The 14,298-nt window shown below is 45.6% G+C and overlaps 1 protein-coding gene across 5 annotated transcripts; it reads right to left on the minus strand.

The window, feature by feature from the left end:
• Positions 1 to 999: 999 nt before the first annotated feature.
• LOC309336624 (uncharacterized protein) lies at positions 1,000 to 11,795 on the minus strand. 5 transcript variants are annotated; one of them, XM_081852674.1, is made up of 8 exons: positions 11,621 to 11,795; positions 10,775 to 10,888; positions 9,571 to 9,642; positions 7,978 to 8,187; positions 6,922 to 6,944; positions 6,317 to 6,429; positions 5,037 to 5,069; positions 1,000 to 3,756 (listed from the first exon to the last, which is right to left on the minus strand). In XM_081852674.1, the coding sequence occupies exons 2-8, from the start codon at positions 10,787 to 10,789 to the stop codon at positions 2,036 to 2,038; spliced, it is 2,187 nt and encodes a 728-aa protein (XP_081708800.1). In that variant the 5' UTR covers positions 10,790 to 10,888; positions 11,621 to 11,795; the 3' UTR covers positions 1,000 to 2,035. The 5 variants fall into 5 exon arrangements, with proteins under 5 accessions (XP_081708800.1, XP_081708799.1, XP_081708803.1 ...); XM_081852673.1 differs by having other exon boundaries at positions 1,576 to 3,759; positions 11,621 to 11,794; XM_081852677.1 differs by lacking the exon at positions 11,621 to 11,795 and adding an exon at positions 9,333 to 9,512 and having other exon boundaries at positions 1,576 to 3,759.
• Between the last annotated feature and the right edge of the window lie 2,503 nt (positions 11,796 to 14,298).

Consider the following 14,298-nt stretch of genomic DNA (forward strand, 5'->3'; position numbering starts at 1 on the left):
GCTCCTGGAATTAGCACATTGGACTCACTTTTGGTGCCCTGAAAGGGACAGCCTCAGAATGCATGCGGTGGGCATTCAGATCTTTCCCAAACCTTGCTAGAAACTGTCTTCTAGGTTTGAACAGGAAGGTTTTAATGTGTGTGCACACATCTTCCAAAATATCTGCCCATGTTTGTATGAGAGAGAGACAGAGATAGATCTTGGAAAATATCTGGCCCTGTGTAAGGTAAAAGGTAAAGGACCCCTGGATGGTTAAGTCCAAATCCAGCTATGGGGCTGCGGTGCTCATCTCGCTTTCAGGTTGAGGGAGCTAGCATTTGTCTGCAGACAGCTTTCCAGGTCATGTGGCCAGCATAACTAAACCGCTACTGGCGCATGGAGGACCGTGATGTGTGCCAGAGTGCATAGAAACACCGTTTACCTTCCCACCGCAGTGGTACCTATTTATCTGCTTGTACTGGCATGCTTTTGAACTGCTAAGTTGGCAGGAGCTGTGACAGAGCAACAGGAGCTCACTCCATCGCAGGGATTTGAACTGCTGACCTTCTGATTGGCAAACTCAAGAGGCTCAGTGGTTTAGACCACAGCGCCACCCGAGCCTGGCCTGGTGTATGGGCACACAAGGGCAGATATTTTGCAAGATCTCTGTCACACACACAGGCAGATGTTTTGCAAGATCACATGCACAAGTACACTGATATTTTGCATCCTGTAAAACCATATGTAGGTGAAGCCTTGCGGTTCCCTCGGTTCCCTGATAAGAGGGAGTGACGTTAAGCTACTTTGGAATGGCAGTTCTGGGAGGGCACTGAGCAGGGTCTCTTAACTGTTGGAGAAAGAGGTTTGAAAAAGATAATTACTCTCTTGTAGCAGAGTTAGCACAACGGCCGATTGCTCCAAGTACATTAAAACTTGGGTTAGATTTTACATCTGCTCTCATCCACCCTTAAACGTTTCCCATGAAAATACTTAGATTAGAATAAATCACAGACACTTAGCTTTTCAAATAAGGGAATGTTTTACTTTCAAATAAGGGAAGAGCTTACTTTCAGAGTTTTGGCCGTTACAGTAAACAAGTCTCCATCCGTTGGGAGTAAAAGTAATGGGGGGGGGGGAGCGGTTCCAAATGATTTAAAAAGAAGAAAACTTTGTTTCATTAGAAAAAGTATCACACAGTCCATCTGTTAGCAACAATATGTAGGTTTTAAATGAGCAGGGGAGAGGGGGAACCATGTATGCCAGCTTGAGCTCCCTGAAGAAAAAGGTGTGATATAAATATATTATGTTCCATAATAATAAAACAATGTATGCAGGGCTGCAGGTTCCCCATCCTTGGTCCAGAGGAAACCAAGAAGGAATTGTCTGAGAAGGGGAGTGAAATGAGTGTGAGAGAAGAACACTGGAAGCAAGGAGAGTGGACCTATTCCATTTTAAATAATCAGCCAAACCTTTCGTTTCAGCCCTCTTGCTTGAGCCGAGAGCTACAGCACCATTTTATAAGGATGGCATCCCATAATGCCATGCACCAACACCCACATATGCCAGTCAACAGCCAACAGTGAACAAAGACAGCACTGTGCAAAACCACTGTTTATTTAAAATAAGTTTTCCAAATAATTGGGCTGCTTGTGAGCTCTCTCCTGTGTGGAATCTCTGATGTCTGCTAAGATCCAAACTCCCCATGAAGCTTTTCCCGCACTCCGAGCACCTGCAAGACTTCACTTTAGAGTGGGCCCTTCGGTGTGACTTCAGGTTGGAGCTGTTCTGGAAGCTCTTCTCGCACTTGACACACAGGTAGAGCCTCTTGCCCATGTGGGTCCTCTCATGCGTACGTAGGCTTGGCCTCTGGCTGACTTTCCACAGTCCACACATTCGTACGGCTTCTCCGCTGTGTGGTTCTGGCAGTGCAAAGTGAGATCCAGTTTCCAGTCAAAGCTTTTCCCACAGTCCAGGCACTTAAAATGGCTGCTTTTCCACTTGGGTCATCTCAAAGGTGCAAGGCATGGCTGAAGCTCTTGTTGCAAACCACACATTTCTACGGCTTTTCCTCTGTGTGGGTCCTCTGGTGCACGTTCAGGCCTGGCTTCTGCCTGAAGCTTTTCTCGCAGTGAGGGCACTTGTACGGTTTTTCCCCTGTATGGGTCCTCTCGTGCACGATGAGATCCGTTCTCCTCCTGAACCCCTTCCCGCACTCCGCGCACTTGTATGGTTTTTCCCCTGTGTGGGTCCTCTCGTGCACGATGAGGTCCGGCTTCCTCCTGAAACCCTTCCCACAGTCTGCGCACTTGTACGGCTTCTCTTCCCGGTGGGTACGTCCGTGACTGAGGAGGCCTGACATCTGGCTGAAGCTTTTCCCACAGTCTGCGCACTTGTACGGCTTCTCGCCCGTGTGGATCCTCTCGTGGATGATGAGCTCCGGCTTCCTTCTGAAGCGCTTCCCGCACTGAGGGCACTTGTATGGCTTCTCCCCCGTGTGGGTCATCAGGTGGACGAGGAGCTCTGAGCTCCGGCAGAAGCTTTTCCCACACTCGGAGCACTTGTACGGCTTCTCTTCCTGGTGAGTCCCTTCATGACCTTTGAGGGCCGACCGCTGACTGAAGCCCTTCCCACAATGCGAGCATTTGAACGGCTTTTCCCCTGTGTGGATTCTCTCGTGTGCGATGAGGTAGGACCTGAAGCCAAAGCTCTTCTCGCAGTGAGAGCATTTGTACGGCTTCTCACGAACGTGGGTTCTCTGGTGGACGGCGAGTTTCGATCTCTGGCAGAAGCTCTTCCCGCAGTCTGCGCATTCGTACGGCTTCTCGCCCGTGCAATGCGTGGTGAGGTCTGGCTTCTCATGCACGGCAAGGTGTGCGGTGTAGCTGAAGCCCTTGTCGCACACCACACACTCGTGCAGCTTCTCTGCAGTGTGCGTCCGCTCGTGCACAATTAAGCCCGACCTCTGGCTGAAGCTTTTCCCGCAATCAGGGCAGCCATACGGCTTATCTCCCGTGTGGGTCCTCTCATGCACAATGAGGTCCGCCCTCCTCCTGAACCCTTTCCCGCATTGGAGGCACTTGTATGGCTTTCCCCCCGTGTGGGTCATCTTGTGGACTGTGAGCTCTGAGCTCCGGTGGAAGCTTTTCCCGCACTCGGAACACTTGCACGGCTTCTCTTGCCGGTGGGTCCCTTCGTGACTGACAAGGTTCGACCGCTGGTTGAAGCGCTTCCCGCAATGCGAGCACTTGTACGGCTTCTCCTCCGTGTGAGTCCTCTCGTGCATGATGAGGTTGGAGTGGAACCGGAAGCTCTTCTCGCAGTGCAAGCATTTGTGCGGCTTCTCGCCCGTGTGGGTTCTCTGGTGTGAAATGAGGCCCGATCTCTGGCAGAAGCTCTTTCCGCAGTCGGCACACTCATACGGCTTCTCACCGGTGTGGATTCTCTGATGTGTAATAAGGTTTGACTTCTGACTGAAGCATTTCCCGCATTCGGCACACATCCTTTGCTTCTTGATCTGTTGAGTCCTTGGCAGAACTTTGTGCCCATCAAGGTCACAGTCATTTCCTTTGCAGGGAATAGATTTGTCCTCTTCCCCTTTGTCCAGACACTTCCTCTGCTCTCTTTTTGAGCCATCTTCATCCTCAGAAGGGGCCTTCGGTTCAGGGCACAGAGACATTTTCTCCGCTGCTCCTTCCACTGTCCTATCATTCCGTTCCTGTTGCTCAGTATGATCCATCAGAGGTTTCTCATCCTCCATGTTGCTCACCTGGCTGTCTCCTGCTAGAAATAAGCAAGTTGGATACTGTTCTATGAATGCAGCAAAATCTGATAAATTCTATGATTTCAATCATTGTGGGAAGGGGTTTTAGCTAAGTAGCAGAGCATCTGCTTTGCATATAAGGTCCCAGGTTCAGGCAGGGACTCTCTCTCTGAAACCCTTGTAAGCCACTGCCAGTCAAAGTAGACAATACAGTGGTACCTCGGGTTACAGACGCTTCAGGTTACAGACTCCGCTAACCCAGAAATAGTACCTCGGGTTAAGAACTTTGCTTAAGGATGAGAACAGAAATCGCGGCAGCAGCAGGAGGCCCCATTAGCTAAAGTGGTACCTCAGGTTAAGAACAGTTTCAGGTTAAGAACGGACCTCCAGAACGAATTAAGTTCTTAACCCGAGGTACCACTGTACTGAGCCAGATGGGCCAATAGTTTTGAGTCAGGATAAAGCAGTTTCCTGTGTTCCTATCTTCATGAAATTTATTTAAGAATAAAAGAAAATTATTATAAATTAGTTTGGAGATGGTATTTAACCCCAGTCAGATTAAATCAAATAAACCATGAATATTCGATGTTATGTTGGAGGGGATGCCAGGAAACCAGGAATTATGTTCGCATGTGGTGGGGGTGTAAATATGAACATTTTTTGGGCAAAGGGTGTTTAAGGAGATAACAGGAAATCACTGGGTTACAGCTGACCAAAAGTGCAGAGGTATCATTATCAATTTACGATGGGGTGGAAGGTTCGCAGGCTATGAAGGACTTGCTCACAAATTTATTGACAGCCGCACAGATTATTATAATTGGGAAGTGGAAGGAGCAAGCAGAATATAAAATGGAAGAATGGTATAAAGAGGTGTGGGATATAGCTATTAACGATAAATTAACATGTGCCATTAAGGTAAGACAGGGAATATGCAGGATAAATGATTGTGAGGAGATATGGAAGGTGTTTGTAGAATTTGTACTGTTAAAACAGAAAGGGGTCAAACCATGGCGAGAGTTGTTGAAATTTTGGGAGTTTGGATAGTTACAGTGGAATGGTCTCAGTGGTGGGGTGCACATTTTTATTCTTGTTTATTTATTATTATTACATAATAATAATAATAATAATAATAATAATAATAATAATAATAATATAAAAAGAAATTTAAACCTTGCAAGGTTAGAAATGTTGAGCTATAAAAATACTTATATATTATCATCCTTCATTCAGGCAGCAAAACGGGTTGGTCTCTAGTATGTAATTTTATTTTACTTTTAAAGTTAAAGTGTGTACGTACCTCCATTACTCTTCAACTCCAGATGCAGAATTCCTGCACAAAGAAAGAAAAAAAATTAACATCCTTCACAATTTTGTCCTTTTTCTCTTTCTCTCTCAGGGCCCCTTCCAACTGCTGGCGGACTTTCTGGCAATTAAAACACTAATTAGCCGATTCATGCTGTATTCATACTGGACCAACCAGAGGTCATTCTCCTTTACTTGTAGCCCTGTGATGCTTTCACAACATTACCGCAATATTATCATCGGGAGCGACACTCCTGGGTTTACAGCACCACGGGAGCAGGTCAAATAAATAAACTGGAAGTTGGGGAACATGCTCTGATTGGAAACTTATCAGTTGGTCCACCCTAAAACGTTTGCAGGCTGAAACAGTATTGAAAGCAGGGATAACCTCCCCAATGTCATCATGAGCCCAAATCATCATGCATGCACAATTTTAAAAGACTTATGGAGAAGCCTTGCCTCTCCATACGTTTGTGGCATGGTGACACCAATGTCACAAACAAACAGTAGACAAGAGTCCTCAGCGTGGCTTAACAAACAATCCCTCTTTGCAAGGAACTCTGAGGAGAATGGGGTAATAATAATAATTTATTATTTGTACCCAGCCACTCTGGGCGGCTTCCATGAAGACCAAAAATACACTAAGATGTCACACATTAAAAACCTCCCTGAACAGGGTTGCCTTAAGATGTCTTCTGAATGTCAGGTAGTTGTTTATCTTGTTGACATCTGATGGGAGAGCGTTCCACAGGGCGGGCGCCACTACCGAGAAGGCCCTCTGCCTGGTTCCCTGTAGCTTTGCTACCCCAGCAACTCTCAGCACCCTTAACAAACTACACTTCCCAGAATTCTTTGAGGGAAGCCATTCTTGTTTAAAACATAATGCTACTACTTTAAATGTACAGTCAAACCTTGGTTCCCAAATGGCTCTGTTTTGGAATGTTTTGGCTCCTGAACACCAAAAACCCAGAAGTAAATGCTCCGGTTTTCGAATGTTTTTCGGAAGCCGAACATCCATTGCGGCTTCTGCTTGAGTGCAGGAAATCGCACCTTGGTTGTTGAACATTTTGGAGGCTGAACGGGCTTCCAAAACAGATTACATTTGACAACCAAGGTTTGACTGTATATTCAATTGCAGATGAGGCCATAGTCCTCTGCATTAATTCCAATGGGGCCACTTTGCATAGGACACAACTGTGCATTTTTTGTTTTCACTTTATCTGTATGTCATTGTGGCTTTTCGAATGATCCTAGCAAATAAAAATCCTTCTTCACCTTTGAATGCCAGCAGCGTTTCCAGGAAAGCGGCCCTTTTGTGGGAGAAATCGCTCAGCTTCTGCTCCAGCTCCCCCAAATCAGGCTCTGGTTTTGGGAAGAATGTATCGTCTCTGAGAAAGAAAGAAAGAAAGAAAGAAAGAAAGAAAGAAAGAAAGAAAGAAAGAAAGAAAGAAAGTTAGTTAAGTGTCTCTGTTGGAGGAAGAGGAAGAGGCAAAACATCCATGAACTCTTGGATCAGGCCAAAGAACCTGTCTAGTCCAACACCCTGACATAAGGATAGAAGCTTCCAGAATTCACAGGAATCTTTGTGGGAAGGGGAGACATGACTGTCTTAAGTGACATGATATTGCTTTCAATTTATAGTGCAGGACCCGGGACAGGGATGGCTAAGAATATGTTGTTGTCCAAGGATGATGGCAGCTGGAGTTCAGCAGTATTTGGAGGACAAAATGTTGGCTGCTCCTGGTACAAGGACATTTTAAGAAAGTGTGTGTGGGCTCTCCCTCAATTTCCTTCCCCCACCCACTGATCCCAGCACCTCATAGTTCAGAGAAGATTGCTGCCCAATAGGAGGAGCTAGTAAAATTGAATTCAGAGCTCACCTGCGGCCAGTGCTGTGTAAACCCTGCAATAAAGAAAAGATGAAAAGAACAGTTTATGGAGTTGCCAGAGAATATGCTTGCTGTGTTGTGCATGACAGGCAAGGCCATTCAAAGCTAATTCTTTCAAAGAATGATAGACACTGTAGTTTGTTAAGTGTACCTGGTAACTGTTAACTCTGTGCGGCGTTAACTTACAGTGCCAGAAATCATTGAGAGGGGAAATGTGCTTTGAATGTGCTTTTAAAATGTAGAGGGTATGCAGCCTAGAACAATTAGAAATAATAATAATAATAATAATATGCATATTACAGCCCAAATGTTCATGGCAGATTCAAATGTCAGTTCAAGGGGTCCTGATTTAGCCCCCGAGGCTGTTTTATTCAAGCCACATCCACCTACCCCATATGACACCAGGTGTGGGGCAAGTAAGGACACAGCTGACCTTCAACTTTGCCAGGTGGTTTGGTTATAAACTGTATGGGCAAAAGAAAATGCTTCATCATGTCATGATAACTAAGAAATGGCCCCTTAGGGGAGGTCAGGATCTGAAAGCATTTCCCCACCCCTGCTATAATCAATGAAAAATCATTTTAATCAATAATAGGAGCATTGCTGGGCAATGTAACATTATTTTTACTAAAAGCTGCAAGGAAAACAAATTTATTTTTTTCCTCAGAACCATTTTCATCTGCACTTTTTAAGCAATCAAGCAATGAAAATACATTTAATTAATTATATTTAATTTAATTAAGTTTTAGCTCCCATTGGCCCCAGGCAGCATGATGATGATGATAATAATAATAATAATAATAATAATAATAATAATAATAATAATAATAATTTATTATTTATACCCCGCCCTCCCCAGCCACTCTGGGCGGCTTCCAAAAGAATATTAAAATACTATGATACATCAAACATTAAAAGCATCCCTAAACAGGGCTGCCTTCAGATGTCTTCTAAAAGTCTGGTAGTTGGGAGTTGTAGTCCAGCAACAGTCAGAAGCCCACAGATTCCCAGTTTGCCACTGACTTTCCAAGATGCCACTCTTCCTACCAGTAATGGCTGCTGTGCCTTCTTCTCCTTTTCCAGTTCACCGAGGAGGGAAGTCTCCCTGGTGATTCGGACAACCTCCTTCTTTCTGCGGAGAATGTCATCCTCCATGTTCTGTAGCCACCTCAGCAGGAGCTGTTGCTGCTCATTGAGAATCTGGTGCATCTCCTTCCACTCCTGGACAATCTTAAGCCTCTCAGCTTCTATTTCTCTCTGTCAGAAGGCAAGATTTAAGAAGTGGGCGGTGAGCCTGGGAGAAAATCCCATAGATCAGAGAATCCATAGCTCTATGAGCTATGACTAGGGACTGCCATAAAAATAATCCTGCTGGATCAGGCCAATGGCCCATCTAGTCCACCATCCTGTTCTCACAGTGGCCAACAAGATGCCTCAGTCAAGAGGCCTCTAAGCAGTACCTGAGCACAACAGCAAATAACCCTTTACTATCATAAACATATATTTACAATATCATGCTCAGGTTTCTCCCTATTAACATTTAGGAAATCTCCTCTGTCCGATTCACTTCAGAAAGATGACACTAACATACACTGTCCTTAGCAGATCCTGAGAAACCTCTCTCAGCAGCCATTCCCCTTCACACACACACAGAAGCAGAAAGCCAGTTAAAAACGACAGTTACTTGAATAACAGTCACAACAGAATGGAATGCCTCTCTCATGTGACTCACAGTCAGCCAATCATGAGAGAGCTACCGCCAAAGGAAAAAAGAACCCATGCTAAAAATACACATCAATTCAACAGAAGCAAACATTCCCATTTCAGGCAATTAAACCATTATCCTTAACAAATATTGCCTCAGAAGTGAAGGTAGAGAACAGCCATCATAGCTAGTAACCATTGGTAGCCTTATCTTTCATAAATTTGTCTGAGCCTCTCTTAAAGATGCTAATCCTCTTCTCAACTGGTAGCCATCTCAATTGGTAGCCTTCACTGCCTCTGGTGGGAGCAACTGCCATAGTTCAACTGTGTGAAGAAACCCTTTGGTTTGTCTGCCCTGCATCTCCCAATGTTCTTTTTGAATGGTCCTGGGTTCTAGTATTATGAGAGAGGAAGAAGAACTGCCTCTTCACGTGGTCTCTGCCCATGCCTTCTCAGTCGTATCTTGACAGCAGTGCTAGCAGCGTGTATATTATTATTATTATTATTATTATTATTATTATTATTATTATTAAAAAGAAGCTGAGATTCTCAGGATGTTGAATTCTTACTTCACCTTTTTTTGTTTGTTTAACTGATTTGTATCCCACATTGCCCCTCCAAAAGGACTCAGACAACCTATAGAATGTTCCAGGTTTAACCCCCAGGATCTCCAGGCATGGCTGGTAAAAAATTATTGCCTGAAGCCCTGGTCAGCTGCTCCCATTCAGTGTAGAAAATACTGAGCTAGCAAGACCAGTTTGGTTTGACTTGTTATATGGCAGCTTCCTATGTCCCTGTGAATGGGTGTTATCCACTCTTAAATCCACTCAAGCCTGTGGCACATCATGTGGCGGGGAGTTCCATGCATTAATGATACACTGGGTGAATAAGTTCCTTCCATCGTTTTACTTAAGTGAGTGGATTAAGGATGCCTACCGGCAGGTCTTCACTACTCTGCTGATCCTCGGTTTTGATGTCTCCCTCTTTTGTCGGGCAAACCGGATGATCCTGTAACAAAAGGGGTGAAAGGGGGCACATTTTGAAACATTAAAATCTTTCTTGATTAAAATAGCCTCAACTAGCTAGTCCACTGGGGAAAGACTTGAGTTCTCATTTCTGAGCAGGGTTTTTGGCTAGTGAAAGACTTTTTAGCGGAGCTTGGTTTCCCCTCCTCCCTCCCAGTCCTTTGTCCTCATATGCTGTGTCATAAGAATGTAAGAAGAGCTCTGCTATATCTGTCTGATGGCCCATCAGACAATTTTAATAAATTACAATTTCCGGTATACTCCGAGTGTGACATTAACATATGAGAGTGCTGGAGGTGAAATAGTTAAACAAGTTACCCAATCAGAACCCAGGGGGGTGGAGTCAGAGGGACTATAAAACCAGCTCTGGGAGGGGCGAAGGGGAGTTCGTTGGGAGGTTGGTTGGAGTGGGAGTGAATTGGGATAGAGTCTGTGGGTAGGTTGAGTTAGTGTAGCAAAATAAACTGAGTCAGGAACAGTTAGGGGCTAGGAAGACAAGTAAATATCTGAGAGGTGGTTTAGTGAGTGAGAGCAGGTAGTGGAAGTTATAGGTCTGGATAGGCACCCCGTGATTGTAATTGACCGATACTGTTTATGAATCCACAGGCTTGTCAAACTGCAATAAATAAACAGAAGTTTATGTTCCAATTTAACCCTGACTGGACTCAGTATTTTACCAGGTAGGGCCTGGGTGGTGGCAGCAAGAAATAAAGTGGTGGCACAGGGATCAATAGACGGTGAAACGTCTGGGGACCCTGTGTGATCGCCTCACCAAGAAAGCGGGGAAGGCTGGTCCATGATTAGGGTAATGAAAGGACTGCCCCATCTACCTCAGTTTGTCCTCAACCTGCTGCTCCTTGCCTTCTTACAAGGAGGCCAGGAGGGTGCACTGCTTGTTCCTCCTCCTCTTCCTCCTCCCTCTCAGTTTTGCCTTCATATCAGGGAGGAGGAGGAGGACGACAGGGATAAACCTGGGTTAGTTGGCTCTGCCTGTCATTTGGCTCTGTGCAACCACTTCTTCTTCAGCTCCCTGCCTCCCACACTACCTGTCCCAGGGGGCACCAGCCACCACTGCTGGAACAAAATGAGAGGGGGGAATATTTGTGGGTCCCTACCTGTGCTTCAGCCATTCTCCTTCAAGGGCTGGATCCAGACCAAACTATGACCGGAATGTGCAGCAGGGCAAAGCAGCTGGCAGAGGAGTAAATTCAGATGGGCCAGTGCATTTTCTGAGCAGAGCAGAAACAAAAATATTTGATATTGGAGTTTACAAAAGAACATAAGTAAGATGTCAGGCAGGGAATGTCGCAGCTGCTGTATCATTCCAGCAATCTTAGCAGCCTGTTCTCTCACAACACCTGCAATTCCCAGAGACTTGCATTAATGATAAATTATTATTATTAATTTATACCCCGCCCATCTGGCTGGGCTTCCCCAGCCACTCTGGGCGGCTTCCAAAAAAATATTAAAATACAGTAATGCATCAAACATTAAAAGCTTCCCTAAACATTGACAAGCTCCTTTTTACTCAGGCCCCAGCTGACTCTGCATCACTGCATAAGGTGCTGACCGTGACTGGCAGATATTTGTACATTTGCTTGCTATATAGCGTATCTCCACTACTACAGAACAAAAAACTGGATCATACCAAAATACAGGCAGCCCAAGCTACGTGTAACAATAAGCCACCCCATTTTAATCCTCAGTCACCTTGCAGCCTCCCTTTGTAGTTCATGAATAAAGCATAGCAAAGAATTCATTCAGCTTCTCCTCAAACTGTTTATTCTCTCTGCATTAAAAAGAAATAAAAAAGATTAGCTGTACTGGGCTGACTCAGTACAAAGGAGCTTCCTATGTCCTTTTTGAAGCCACTGATGCCCTTGATTTTCTGGGATTGTCTATCATTTTCTCCCAACTTTCCTGCAAATGGCCCCTCCCTCCTAAATTCCCCTGTAACTCACCTCTCCCTGCAAGCTGGGAGCTGGAACCCCCAGTTTCCCCCAAGGAAAGGGCAAGGTGGGGACAGGAAGTGGCTTCACCCGCTTCTCAAATTGCCTGGTCGATCTAGGCATGATTGTGTATCTCTAGCAGTGTAACCCTTTGTGCGCCAGTGTGGCGCTTTGTTCTAAATCAGGAGTCAGCAACCTTTTTTCAGCCGTGGGCCCGCCCACCATCCCATAGACCTTGTGGTGGGCAGGACTATATTTAAAATAAAAATGAAAATGAATTCGTATGCCTCACAAATAGCCCAGAGATGCATTTTAAATAAAAGCACACATTCTACTCATGTAAAAACACCAGGCAGGCCCCACAAATAACCCTGAGATGTATTTTAAATAAAAGGACACATTCTACTCATGTAAAAACATGCTGATTCCTGGACCGTCCGCGGGCTGGATTTAGAGGGTGATTGGGCCATATCCAGCCCACAGGCCTTAGTTTGCCTAGTAAAGGGACCCCTGACCATTAGGCCCAGTCATGGCCGACTCTGGGGTTGTGGCGCTCATCTCACTTTATTGGCCAAGAGAGCCGGTGTCCAGGTCATGTGGCCGGCATGACTAAGCCACTTCTGGCAAACCAAGGCAGCACACGGAAACGCCATTTACCTTCCCACCAGAGCTATTTATCTACTTGCACTTTGACGTGCTTTTGAACTGCTAGGTTGGCAGCAGCAGGGACCGAGCAATGGGAGCTCACCCCGTCGCGGGGATTCGAACCACCAACCTTCTGATTGGCAAGTCTTAGGCTCGGTGGTTTAACCCACAGCGCCACCCGCATCCCTTAGTTTGCCTAACCCTGTTCTAAATCTCTTCATATCTTTAAGCAGATTTGCAAAGCTGCCTTACGCAATGCCAGACCATTGGCCCAACTAGCATAGTACTGGCACTGACCGGCAGTAGCAGCTCTCCAGGGTTTCAGGCAGCTGTTTTCCCCAGCCATACTTAGTGGTCGCAGGGACTGGACCTGGGGCCTTTTGTATGCAAAGAAGGTTCCCTGCCACCGAGCCGCAGACCTTTCCAAACCAACTGACGCCTTAAATTTGATGGGAGGCTTTCCGGGGATGAGCTCCCTGGCAACTGCTTTCAATTTCTGCCCTGCTCAGACTTGGAACGTGTGCACTGATGAGCGACAGCAAGGGCGCCTCTGAGCTTGTGCAAAGTGTGTCTCTGCTCAGTAGCTAGAATTGATTATAGCGAGGCTTCCAAGGCAGAGAATGCTCACACCAGGACTCTCACATTGTCTGGATGTGTCACAATGCTCTGGGGATCCACATAAGTGTTGTGGGTTAAATCTAGAGCCCCTTCCACAACAGCCTCTTGATGCCCCAGCTTCCAAGGCTCCCCAGCCCCCCTGAAATCTGCTCCAAGGCCTGGATGGAGGCAAAGGCAAGGGACTTTGAGTTCTCCCTGCCTGACTGCTGGTGCAGAACTGAGAAGGTTCCACAAGGATTGCATTCTTATGGCAGCATTGTGTAAGGTGCTGCCCTCAGTTGGCAGATATTTATACTTCTTTTTTTTTACGATACAGTGAATTTCCACTAATATAAAGCAAAAAAACCCTTCAAAAATCAAATCACATCAGAGTACAGACAGTTCAAGCTAATCATCGAGCCAAGAGTAAAAATAACCAAACTGGGAGGCAGGTGCGAACCACCCCAATTTAATCCTTAATCACCTTGCAGTCTCCTTTTCATGTTCATGAACAAAGGCACAGGAAGAATTCATTCAGCTCCTCTTTAGTCTCCTCCAGCAGGCTTGCAATTACCTTGTTCTCCAATGGCCTTCCTAGTCTGTTCCCAGCTTTTGATGTGGTTGCAGAATTGCTATGGTTGGTTTTAACTTTTTTAAAAAAATCAATACGCTCCTTTAACAAATGGCAAAATGAATGAATTCTTTATATCCCTTTTTGTCTGCTTTCTTTTGCTTTAAACTTTGTCCTCCTCATTTGAACAAGATTTCCATTTTCTGAAGGAAGCCTTCCTGCCTCCAAAAGCTGCCTTGACTCTGGTCATCAACCATGCTGGCATCCTCTTAGCCCTGGTAGTACTTTTCCTGGCCTACATTCAATCTTAACTTCAAATATCACGGTTTTAAAGAACTTCCAAGCCTCTGGAAAAGATTTGAGCATCTTGGCTTGGCTTTTCAACTCCCTTTTTACCACTCTCCTCATTCGGAAGGAAATTTCCTCTTTTGAAGTCAAATGTGGCTGTGCTGGCAATTTCCCACTTACATGGTTTGGCTGGCATCCTTCTGTCTTGAGTATAGGTAGGCAAACTAAGGCCCGGGGGCCGGATGCGGCCCAATCGCCTTCTAAATCCGGCCCGCGGACGGTCCGGGAATCAGCGTGTTTTTACATGAGTAGAATGTGTCCTTTTATTTAAAATGCATTTCTGGGTGATTTGCGGGGCCTCCATAAACTGTTCTTTTCATCTTTTCTTTATTGCAGGGTTTACACAGCACTGGCGGCAGGTGAGCTCTGAATTCAATTTTACTAGCTCCTCCTATTGGGCAGCAATCTTCTCTGAACTATGAGGTGCTGGGATCAGTGGGTGGGGGAAGGAAATTGAGGGAGAGCCCACACACACTTTCTTAAAATGTCCTTGTACCAGGAGCAGCCAACATTTTGTCCTCCAAATACT

Source organism: Podarcis erhardii (assembly GCF_964252035.2).
Source record: "Podarcis erhardii genome assembly, chromosome: 2".
In the NCBI taxonomy this organism is placed as follows: Eukaryota; Metazoa; Chordata; class Lepidosauria; order Squamata; family Lacertidae; genus Podarcis; species Podarcis erhardii.

Excerpts from the sequence above, each read along its gene's own strand:
- LOC309336624 (XM_081852673.1), bottom strand. Across the intron at positions 6,945-7,977 it reads AGGCACAGCAGCCATTACTG|GGTTTACACAGCACTGGCCG; the intron begins GTAGGAAGAGTG and ends TCTTTATTGCAG. Across the intron at positions 5,070-6,316 it reads AACGCTGCTGGCATTCAAAG|GAATTCTGCATCTGGAGTTG; the intron begins GTGAAGAAGGAT and ends TTCTTTGTGCAG.